Raw genomic sequence first — 12,522 nt, forward strand, 5'->3', positions numbered from 1 at the left:
GAAATTAGACCACTTTGTCCATAGAGTCTTCTCCACCATTTCACCATGGATGACCTGTTTTCCTCTCAGCTCCAGTTCCCTGCCTTCTCTCTGTAATTCTTCATGCCCTGATTAATTAAAAATCCATCAACCTCTGCCTTCAAGAGACTGCATTACAGGACATTCTTCGGGAGAAGGGAGTGGGGGGATCCTGCGCAATGATTTCCTGAGCAGATTGTCACACGTATTTGTCAGACCATAAAATCATAAGATATAGGTGCAGAAACAAGAAAAAATCTGCAGATGCTGGAAATCCGAGCAACACACAAAATGCTGGGGAACTCAGCAGCAAGGCAGCATCTATGGAAGAGAGTATGGTCAACATTTCGGGCACTGCTGTACTCTTGTCTGTAGATGCTGCCTGGCCTGCTGAGTTCCTTCAGTATTTTATATATGTTGATCAGACACAGGAGCAGAATTAGGCCATTCGGCCTATCAAGTATGCTTCTCCGTTTCATCATGACTGATCCATTTCCTTCTCAACCCATCTCCTGCCTTCTTCCCATAACCTTTCATACCCTGACTAGTCAAAAACCTATCAACCTCCGGTCTCAAGTGCACCCAGTGACCTGGCCTCCATGGTCACTGTGGCAACAAATTCCACCAACTCACCACCATCTGGCTAAAGAAAATTCCACCTCATCTCCATTCTAAATGGACGTCCCTCTACTTTGAGGCTGTGCCCTCTGGTCTTAAGCCTCCCCCACTGTAGGAAACATGCTCTCCACATTCACTCTATCTAGGCCTTTCAACATTCAGTGCGGATACATCAGCCCCCAATCTGTGAATCACAATATTCTACATTCCTGAATTATAGAACATGAGGACTAGATCATGACATGACCTTCAAAAGGCAACACCAGACAAATGATTCTAGCCGCTTTCGGTGGGACTTAACACAAAAAGGGAAGTAGGTGTGCTGGGATTCTGCAAAATGTTTACCTGAAGGTACCTCGTTCAACATCTTGTCCACTAAGCCTAACATGAATTCCTTCTTTCAGTAGAGAACCAAATGCCATGTACTCTGCCAGGGCCCAATCAACCACTTGATTCTTGATCATCTCTGCTCGTCCATTCAAAATCCGAGACAAACCTGAAAAAAGTATAAAGAGCTGTTTAGGTAATTAACAAAGTGTTCATGAAATTAATACAGATGCCACAATGATCAATACTAGATTTTTCCTAACCTTTTAATTCTAGTTTGTCAAAGCCTATGATTCATTAATTTCATAATGTTAGATTATTGTTTTATTTTTAAATTGTACATGGCTCACCTTTCTTAGTGGCGGCTTGTTCATGGTGAGTCAGATTCGAAATCCTCTCCAGAAATTAGATGATAGGAGATAGAATTTGAGCTCAGTGCTGAAGCAGTGCATGGGGGAAAATTAATATATTGTACAGTCGACTAGATTTAGAGGATCTCAAAGCATATTTCCTTCTTCCTTCAGCCAACATCACCAACTGCACATTAACTAATCACTGATCCTTTTTGCTGTTTGCAGTTCCTTGGTGGATACAGGCTGCCAGTCACAATTAACTATAGAAAAATACTGCATGTAATTGACTGGATGTCCTGAGACCATCTAAAAAGCTCTAGGCACAGGCATATGTCTTCTCTGCACAGCACAATAAGTGAAATATATGCTAATTTCAAGAGAGGCTTAGCTAAAATATAACCAGTTTAAATGGTTAATATTCAAGAACAACTGTGGAGAAATGCTCCTGTATGTCAAAATCCTTAAGGATCCCTGAGTAGTAAGAATCCAATTACAAGTTATAAGAGATAAAAAAAAATGTCAACTTTTGCAGATACAGTATATGGATCAAGGTTCCTCGTGCCAAGCAGAAATCAGTGTAAAGCATTTAAAGTAGAATAGCAATTATGACTACATATTAAAACAATTTTCTTTAAGTTAATCTTTATAAATGGTAAACATTGATTCACAAAACATTTCCACAATTGCTTTTGGTGGCTTTAATCTGAGTTATGTTTAATATCACTGGCATATGTCATGAAATGATGGATGCCACTTTTCTGAGGCACCACTCCTTGAAGATGACCTAGATACTATGGAGACCAGTGCTCGTGATGGAGCTGGCTAATTTTACAATTCTTTGCACCTTACTTTGATTCTGTGCAGTGGCGTCCCCATACCAAATGGTGATACAGCCAGTTAGAATGCTCTCCACAGTACATCTGTAGAAAGTTGCAAGTGTTTTTGGTGACATACCAAATCTTAAACTGCTAATGAAATATAGATGCTTCCATCATCAATATATGCCAGTATATAGATGACACTCAGCAACTTGCACATTTCTTCCTTTACTCCTCTTCTAAAATTGAGGTTTGTGCAAGGTTCCATCCCATAAACAGGCTCAGCTCTCTGGGAATTAAAACATGTTTCAGCATATACGACAGGCAGAACTAACCAACATGTTGAACACTGTAGCACTCAATTTTGCCCTCACCCAACAACCACATATACTCTTCTGTCATAGGTGACTGGATAACCACTGTAGCTACAGAGAACATTGACGTCAAATATTATATTCTCTTTCCCCCTAATAAACTGTGTAGCTTGTTGGTGATTATTCTGGAGTTATGAAATTATAGAGAGCAGATAATTAATTAAAATGAGAACCAGCCTAGAAAAGATAAAATCTGTTCACAATTTAAATTCAACTGGTACCTCACAGGCCATTGAAACCTACAATGGGGTGGAGCATTCTAATTCCATATCATTGATACTATGTAGAGCTAGGGTTCCCAACCTGGGGTTCACGGACCATTGTATTGGTCCATGGCATAGAAAATATCGGGAACCCCTCATGTGAAGGAAGACAATAGATGAATGCTCGTGTTAATTAATGATCATTGAAAACTTCCAGATGCAAACAGAGACAACATTAAGTGGCCACCTCCTGTATTAATGCATACTAAAGGCATATCCCTACTACTTAATGCAAAGTTCAAAGTTCAGGTCTGTTTTGTCACTTAACATTTTGGCTCGTTGTACATTTAGAGAGCTATCCCTCAACACTGTAACTAATATGGTATATTTTGCATGTCTGGAGTTTATGCTAGGAAGCTTTTGACCAGCTGTCATTCAGTAATGAATACTTAAAGGAATTCTGCAAGTTGGGATATGCTACACTGTAAATACATCATTCTTCAAAACTACCTGCCAATATTCAAAAATGTTAAAATTAAGAGGGTGATTGTAAGTCAATGAAATGATAGCTTAATATTCAAAAACTACAGAACAGCATCAGGAAGAAATCTAGATTCTATCCAGATATGCTGTATTTAATAAAGATGTTATATCTTCCATTTACAACTTCTGTAGACTCAGTCAGTCACAACACAGCTGAGAAAAAATCAGCTGTATTCAAGGCAATGTCTTCCAGTAATACTCTTCTTCAGCCCATTACTTCTTCCATCTATCACCTCCCAGCTTCTTACTTAATCTCCCTCCCCCACTGACCTTCCCCTCACCTCGCCTCACCTCACCTATCACCTGCCAGCTTGTACTCCTTCCCTTCTTTATTCTGGCTTCTAATCCTTCCTTTCCAATCCTGACAAAGGACCTTGACTGGAAAGTGAACTGTTTATTCCCTTCATAGAGGATGGGCTCCTCCAGCATTTTGGTGTATTATATCGAGATGTCCAGGAAAAATGTTGCCAACTGGCACATTCCAGGCTGCAGGAGGATGTGCTGAGGGATGCACTGAAACTTGATGCAACCTTTGCAAGGGCTCGGTGGAGAAAGACCACAGTATAAGATTCTTTTTCTACTGGAGTGGGGAGGGGATAGGTTGAGAGAGGAAGCCCCTCCATTATTACACCACCCCAGAGTGCTACATCAATGGCAGCAGTGTTATTGATGTGTGTGAATGTAATAGAACACTACAGAAAGCATTGACTATGAACATAAAGAATGAAAAGGTATTGAACAGTTTATTCTTGTAAATAGTTTTTAAATTATGAATAGTACTTATTTTGCTTTTAAAAACATTGCGCATTTTGTTCAAGATTTCTAGCATCTGTAGAATCTCTTGTGTTTATGTCAGTGAATGTTCCAACACTGAGCCATCAATGGAATTACTATCTAAGCCTTTTGGGTACCCATACAAAATCAATTTTAAGCACAGTCCAAATTTAGAATTTAAAATATTGCCCATATCACAAACAAAAAAAATTAAAATTTGTTGAAATTATCGGTATTGAAGGACAACTGAGTATGGAATAAGCTTCCAACAAACATTTTCAGAATATGGAACAGGCAATGTGAATAGATGACATGCTGATAAATATCCATGCTCAATGATCACTGCAGAGCAGAGGCATTTAGAGTGCTGTGATTACATAATATTGTTGTAAATCACAAATGCTTTCGGTACCATTTGAATTCAAATAATAAAGTCAGTCTGTCAAATTTATTAGTAGCATATGCTTAAATGTACAATAAAATCTAATGAAAGCTCATACAGAAATGTTCTTCAAATAGTATTATTAAGGAGGGTTTTAATATCTTGTTAAGCACATGAAAATAAGTAACATAATTAATAAACAGCCATTGGTTGTTATATGTCAATGCTAAAATAGTCTGTGCAAAATATGTCAGATGAATAACAAACAGGATAATAGCTTTAGGAGAACTATGGCTCCCTTGGACATGTATTCAAAACATTTATTTAATCGTATTGCTTCCCAGAAGTAATAAAACCCTGAGTGCTTAATTTGAATTTCTAGAGATTGACTCAGTTGTATCCTACAGTCTTCTCATATTATATAGTCCTTCTATTTCATGCATTACAAGAGCCAGTATATTTTAGTTCCATACTATAGATCCAAAATGTGCAGAGGAAAATGTGATTTTGGTGAAATATTACTCTGGAGAATTTCTCATGGTATGAAGCTGTAATGGTTTCCTGGAAATAAGTCTGTGATTAGAATAACAGACAATTACCACTAAGGATGGGCCGCTGTTTACATCTCCACCTGGAACAATGTACGCACAGTAAAATAGGAAGAGTAATTTCATTGAACCCGAGTAAACCTTTCATTCATAAACCAAACACTTATTGACACCATATCAAATTTACTACTTCAGCAGTAATGCAGATGAACAATCTTTCCAAGCAAAACTGAAAACTTGCAATAAATTGTAGCTCTGACACCAGTACAAATAAAATTGTAGAAATTTAGTTTCTTAGCACTGGCATCTTTCCCTCCCCTACTGCCTTGCAATTAGCTCCTGTTTTACAGTCGGGGCAATAACAGTGCTCCCTGGTAGCTTCTAAAGGAAGCTGCCCTCAGCCCTAGTGACCTCTTTTTCCACTATTAGTCGTCTGGTATCAGTCTAAGAGCTGTAAGGTCATCAAGCTGACTGAGTAGTTAATCACCTCACGGAGAGTAGACCAGGAAAGAAAGCACACCATGTTAAATTAAGCCTTTAACTATTTTACTGAGCCTGAGAAAAAAATTGGAACATGTATTTAAGATCAATGCCAAGAATTAAATACAAAATTTCATAAATGTAATAGATCCTATTTTTTTTTAAATTTAAGTTAAAATACTCATTTCCAAATGATGAGAGTATTTTTTTTTAAATTTTATTTTTATTTGGATAAGGAATTCACAAGTATCATGTACTTTTTTCACATGTATAACCTTTTCCATTTTTTTAATGTATAAAACTATAATTATTTATATATTCTTAAGTACACTGAGATGGTATAAAAAGAAATTAGACACTTAAATAGATAATTATGTACAGTAGAAATTCTAATCTATTAGGCTAAGTAATGGTGTTAATTGTTAAGGAAAGTAGTAATAATAGTGGATTAGTAATAGTTTCCATACATCTCTTCTGGATCACTTCTTTTGGTCCAAAATATTGTGTGTAAGCCTATGTAACAACCATTACAGGTGTTTATATCCTAACTTGTTCATGCTTGCTCCTGCCCCCAAACATAATTATCTGATCCCTATGTACTTATTTACTTAATTTTATCATTTTTTATCCCTTACCCAAATCTTTTCCTTTACTTGTATTAATTCTCTATTTTCCAAACAAAAAAAAGACAAAAACAGTAAACATTTAGACTAGGGGTGCTTACATTAGCAATATTACTGTATTGATGAGAAGAGCAGTATAAATCATTAGGAGATTCATCTAAAGTCTGCTCGCATTGGGGTTATATATTCAATCCATTTATTCCAGATTTGATAAAATTTTTCTTTTTGAATTCTCAGGAAGTCAACTTTTCCATTTTAAATATTTCCAAGATAATTTTGTGCCAATCTTCTAATGTAGGTGGTATTGGATTTAGCCACTTTCTAGTGATTGATTTCTTACTTGCCGCTAAAAGGGCCTGCAGCAACTTTATGTCTTCCTTCTGTTCAAGAAACAATACATGCCCCAAATAGAGCGTCTCAAAGTTCAGAGGTATCTGGGTCCTAAATACCTTAACTAATGTTCTATGAATACCTTCCCAATATAGACTTAATTAGGACAATCCCAGAAAATATGGAAATGATTTGCCTCCTTGGAGCCGCACTTTCTCCAACACGTCACGTTTGTATCTTTATATTTTTCCTGATATGGGGTCTTAAAGTATCTTATAATATTTTTCCAACAATGTTCTCTCCAAGTCAAAGAATTAGTCGAAGACCACTGAAAGCTGCATATTTTCCCCCATGCCTCCTCTGAAAGAACCAACCCCGCTTCTTTCTCCCACTTCTCTTTAATATACAATGTGTTTACATTTTTAGCATGGGAGAGTGCATTATATAATCGAGAAACTGATTTACTAGGTATTGAACCGCAAGCCGAATTAAGAATCTTGAAATATTCTAATTCTGCTGTTGATAGGTCTGTATATCTACAACTCTGGTTAACATAATTTCGTACTTGAAGGTACCTAAAAAAGTCATTGTGTTCTAGGCCATGTTTGTCCTGCAGGATTTGGAAACTTTGCAATACTCTTTTATGTATAAATGAGAGGTAGGTTTTAAGACCTTTCTTTATCCATAATTCAAATCTTTTATCTCCTCTGTTGGGAAGGAATTCAGTATCATATGCACACCTTCTGAAGAGTTTTAGCATGTTATTAATTCCACATGAATTAACCACCTTCTGCCATATTTTTAATGTAAGATTTATCCAACTGTTTTTAAATTTTTCCAAATGGGCCATCAATCCTTTGTCAGCTATTGAGGCCTGTAGAGGAAAACTGTCAACCAATCCAAATTCTATTTCCTTTCATCTAGCCTTATATTCCCTATTACACCAATATAACAGAGGGGTTATCTGTGAGGCATAAAAATAATTTCTCAGGCAAGGAAGAACCATACCTCCTCCTTCCTTCCCTAATTGTAAGGTGTTATATCAAATTCTAGGTTTCTTTCCTTGCCAAATGAAGCGAGAAATCCATTTGTCCCGTTCCCTGAATTGATTATCATCCACCTCCACAGGTAAAGTACGGAAAAGATACAGTAACCGAGGAAGAATATTCATTTTTATAGTATTTATCCTTGAATTTAAACTTAAAAAGGGGATAAGATTCCATCTATGCATATCTGCTTTTATCTCTGAGATTAATGACCCATAATTTACCTGTGACAGCGTTGAAAGATCCTTCGGCAGGGTTATTCCTAAATATTTTAATGATTTAGCTTCCCACTTAAGATCATATGTATCCTGCAATTTTTTGGATGGTGTATAATTTAGGGACATAACCCGCGTTTTCTTTACATTTATTTTATAACCTGATATTTTCCCAAAGTCATCCAACAATGTAAACAACCCTATAAATGATTTTTCTGGTTCACTCAGATAGACTAAAACATCATCTGCGAATAACGCCACTTTCTGTTCAATCCCTGCCACCTTGATACCTCTTACGATTTCGCTCTGTCTTATTAGTTGGGCAAGTGGTTCAATATATAGCGCAAAAAGGAGAGGAGAAATTGGGCATCCCTGTCCAGTGCCTCTCTCTAAAATAAAGGAGTCAGAGAGGTCCCCATTTATCTTAATTCGAGCTGTAGGGCTGTCATATAGAGTCTGGATTACTTTAATAAACTTTTCTTGAAAGCCGAATCTTCCTAACACTCTTTTTAGGAATGCCCAACTAAACAAATCAAAAGCTTTCTCAGCGTCTAATCCTACTACCATTGTCTCTGTCTCGCTCTTATTAACCTGTTCTAATATGTGTAGAGTTCTCCTTATGTTGTCCTGTGTTTGTCTTTGTTGAATACATCCAGTCTGGTCTAAATGGATTAGGCCAGGTAAGAGCTTTTCCAATCTGCTCGCTAATATAGATGTAAATAGTTTGTAATCTAAATTAAGAACACTAATTGGCCAATAATTGCCACATTCTAATTTATCTTTACCCTCTTTAGGAATAACTGAAATAATCGCTTCTCTCCAGGAAGGTGGAGTTTCTCTTCTCTGTAAGATCCAATTAAAGGTGTTAAGTAGTAATGGGGCTAACTGTGACTTCAGGGATTTGTACCACTCTGAGGTAAACCCATCTGAACCCAGGGACTTTCCGGCCTTTAACCTAGAGATGGCCACATTTAGTTCTTTGGCAGTTACTGGTTCTAATAGACTTTCATTTTGTAAATCTGTAAGTTTAGGTAGATCTAAAGAATTCAATAAACTGTCTATATAGGGTTCACTGGAGGCCCGGGGTTGGGAGTACAGCTCTCGATAATATGTTTCAAAACTCTCTTGAATTTTCCCTATTGTACTCGTTCCACAAGCTTTGTCTTTGGATTCTTTATTTTATGAATTGTATTGACTGCTTGTTGTTTTCGTAACTTATATGCTAGTAAACTAGCTGATTTACCTCCTACTTCATAATTCTTTTGTCTCAGGTAAAGAAAATTTCTTTGAGTTTCCAACGTATAAATATCATCAATTTCACTTTGCAATTTCCTAATTTCCTGTTTTAAATTTGAATTACTTTTGTTGCTATCTACAACTTGAAGTTGTTTTAATTTTCCTTGAAGGTCTGCTAATTTTTGTGTATTGATTTTTTTCACGTGAGTGGTAATGGAAATAATTTTCCCTCTCAGTACAGCTTTCAATGTATCCCATAATTTTCCCTCTCAGTACAGCTTTTAATGTATCCCATAAGATCACTGGTGATGTTTCTCTCGTATCATTAAGGTCTTTGATTTCTCCCCTTAATCTCTCCATTACTTTTGGGTTATTGAGTATATGTGAGTTTAGCCTCCATAGTGTTTTCCTCATTTTCCTTTCCAGGATGAGAGACAGAGACTGGGCTATGATCCAACAGATCAATTGTTGCAGTATTACAGTCTTTTATCCTGAGTCTATCTGTATTAAAGATAAAGAAATACTCTATCCTTGAATAGGCTGAATGAGGGAAAGAGTAATGTGTATAATCTTTACTAGTGGGGTGTAATTCCCAACTCCTCCATCAATAAATTCATTTTCCGAGTCAGAGGTTTATTCTGAGTAACTATTCTTGAAGAATCTTGCAGGATTTAATCTAATATTAAAATCCCCTCCACAAATTACTACCCCTTGAGAACTGACCATTAGGTCAAAAATGTGTCTATAAAATGACCATTCGCTACCTGGAGGAGCATAAACATTCAGCAGTGTTATTTCTGTACCTTCTATTCTTCCTGTAATTTTTACAAATCTTCCACCTTTGTCATTAGTCTCTGAAATATATTCATAATTAAGAGTACTTGATATTAAAGTAGCCACCCCTCTTTTGTGGCTCAATTTATATGATGAATAAAATACATGCTTAAAGCCCATTCTTTTTAATTTTCCATGTTCAGATTGGCTCATATGTGTTTCCTGGAGGAAAGCTATTTGTGCCCTCTCTTTTTTCAATTTAGACATAATCTTATTTCTTTTAATTGGATTCAAAACCCCATTAACATTATAGGAAATTATTTTTACCAATTCAATTTGCATTTTTTCTCTAGTAGAAAAAAAACTCTTTTTCTAACCAAACAGTAAGCAATCCCTTCTCAACAGTAAAGCAAAATATATAACCACACCCTAGACATTTTTGAACCCATCACATTTGAAAATTTTTCCCGACTTCCCACAGTGAGGCCTAAGCACCGACCCACCTCAGTTCAGAGGGATAACCTCTATCTTCACCCTGTGTTAGAGGGCCCTCAGCAGTTTGAATAATCATAGAGAATTTTCTCCTATTTATGTCTCGACCATATTGCTATCATTCAAGTTATTCTGTCTAGTTTATTTTCAGATACCAGCTTTCATTTTACCTTTAAGTCCGAATTGCTCTTTTCAGTCATTTCTCTTAATTAGTCTGTATTCTCTGTACATTCGCGTCTGAATATTTGCAGCTTTTCCTTGTAGTTTGACACTCTGGTTCGTGTGGAGCGTCCTCGCCCCACTGACTGCCACGACTTCTGCCGAATCCTCTCCAGTAGTGACTCCGGTTGGGTGATAACTTTAATAGGTAGTCCCCGGTCCGCCAAGTCCAACATTGCCTCCTCCACTGTAGTGTAAGTTTTTGTCCCTTCGTCATAAGAGACTTTCAGCCAAGCTGGATACAGGGTCTGAAATCTGATGTTGTTTTCCTTCAGGACCCTCTGTGTTTCCGCATATTCCTTCCGTCTGGCAAGAATCCCCGGTGCGTAGTCGTGGTCTAAACTGATTTTACAGTTGTTCCACATGAAACCTTTCTTTTGCCATGCTCGTTTAAGCACCTCTTCCTTCATTCTGTAACTGAGAAATCTGACCAGAATCAATCTGGGCTCGGTACCTGCCGGAGGCTGTGGTGCCAACACGCGGTGAGCCCTTTCTATCTGTAGGTCTTTTGCGGCTGGTATATCAAGGTTCTCTCTAAGTAGCTTCTCCACGAAGGGAATCATCAATCCGGGTTTACCTTCAGTTCCTTCGGGAACTCCGTAAATCCTCACATTTTCCCTTCTTGAGCAGCCTTCTTGATCTATTAGTTTCCACTGGAGCTGCTCTTGTAGCTTTAGCATTTCTGCTATTACTTCCTCTGCATTTTGCAGCCTCTCCTCAATTCCTACAATCCTCGCTTCAGCTTCATCTATCCTCGAGTTAGTTTTTACTATCTCTCCTTTAATATCCTCCAGCTGTTTGTTATCTTGTCAGAACTCGCGAATCTCTTCGAGAATCAAAGACAGAGTCACCGATTCCTGCTCATTATTTCCATCCTGGCTTGCCGTGGGGGAGCTAGGCCCGTCACCTTGCTGCGTCTCTTTATGTTTATCAGCCTTCGGAAAGGACTTTTTAATCTTGTTCTTAGACATCATCCTTGCCCCTTTTATTAATATAGTCATACAAAATTAAGTATTTGTCTAAATTCGATTTTGGGGCAGTTTACCTTCTTTTTGGCCGAGAGACCTTTTCCTTACACCGCCATTCCCTTGATGACCCGGAAGTCGTCCCCCGATGAGAGTATTTTAAAGATCAATTTTAATGTTTCACAGAAAAATTCTCAGGTTGGCAGAGCATTTCAGAGGCACTAGATAATTTATATAGTGCCTCTGTAATTTATATATCTTTATAGTTCCAAGGTTGTCAAGCCGAGGAGTGGTAGTGGGGACAAGCTCCCACTACCTAAAAGTGCTCCTCATGGCATGCACCTTAAATAGACTCTGACAACCAAGTCCAGCTCCTGGCCTTCTCGTGTGGTTTAGCCTCCAAGCCTGGCGGAACTGTTTCTATCGACAGGAGAAGGGGCGCAGGTGGGTCCTGGCGCCTTAAAACCAGTGCTTCGGGTAGATGGAGCTCGTCAACCTGGGGAGACAGTTCATCTAAGAGAACGTAAACTCTGAATTCAAACCATCGCCGCCTTGCGGTCATACTCACTCATGGGAAAGGCTTCGGGAGTAAACCCTGAGGACAAATCCGGAGCTGGAGTCCCTAAGGCAGTCTGACATTGCCTTCAACCTCGTTCCGGCAACTCCTGCGAAGACACTGGTGCCAGGCTGTATCGGCCCTTGCCCTTCCCTTGGACAACATGTCGTGTGGATAGGGGAGACTTGCTGCATGGGCAACTACCGGTCTTCCATACAACTTTGCCCAGGCCTGCGCTCTGGAGAGGACACTCCAGAGTTGCCTCACCGCGATGGCACAACACGGAAAGCAGCAGTCTACCAGTTATAAGCCTTTGCTCGATTGGCATAGAGCAAGGCGCCAGGGGTTGCTTTCGATGGAGGGAGAGACCATCGTGTCTCACTGGACAGTTACTGCCTGCCTCAAGCAGGGCAGCCCGCAGCCAATTAGGTGCTGTCCCGCCACAGTCCGCCCGCTCCACTGGGTACTTGGGGCTTAGGGATACAAGTAGCCCGAACTGCAGACTGTAAGCTCCGCACCAAGCACAACTAGAAGACAAAAAAAGAAGCCAGCACTCAGACTAGGATGCTGGAACATACGGACCATGACAACTGGTATATCAGATGACCTTCGGGAGATCAGTGACACA

General features: G+C 38.6%; 1 protein-coding gene across 1 annotated transcript in view; it reads right to left on the reverse strand.

Moving 5' to 3' along the window:
• ogdhl (oxoglutarate dehydrogenase L) overlaps positions 1-12,522 on the reverse strand; it is a 101,283-nt gene that overhangs the window by 41,391 nt on the left and 47,370 nt on the right. The window contains exon 15 of the mRNA XM_072282823.1: positions 982-1,132. Within this exon, the coding sequence (XP_072138924.1) occupies positions 982-1,132 (151 nt within the window). The remainder of the gene's footprint in view (positions 1-981; positions 1,133-12,522) is intronic.

The sequence above is a fragment of the Mobula birostris genome, chromosome 18, assembly GCF_030028105.1.
Source record: "Mobula birostris isolate sMobBir1 chromosome 18, sMobBir1.hap1, whole genome shotgun sequence".
NCBI lineage: Eukaryota > Metazoa > Chordata > Chondrichthyes > Myliobatiformes > Myliobatidae > Mobula > Mobula birostris.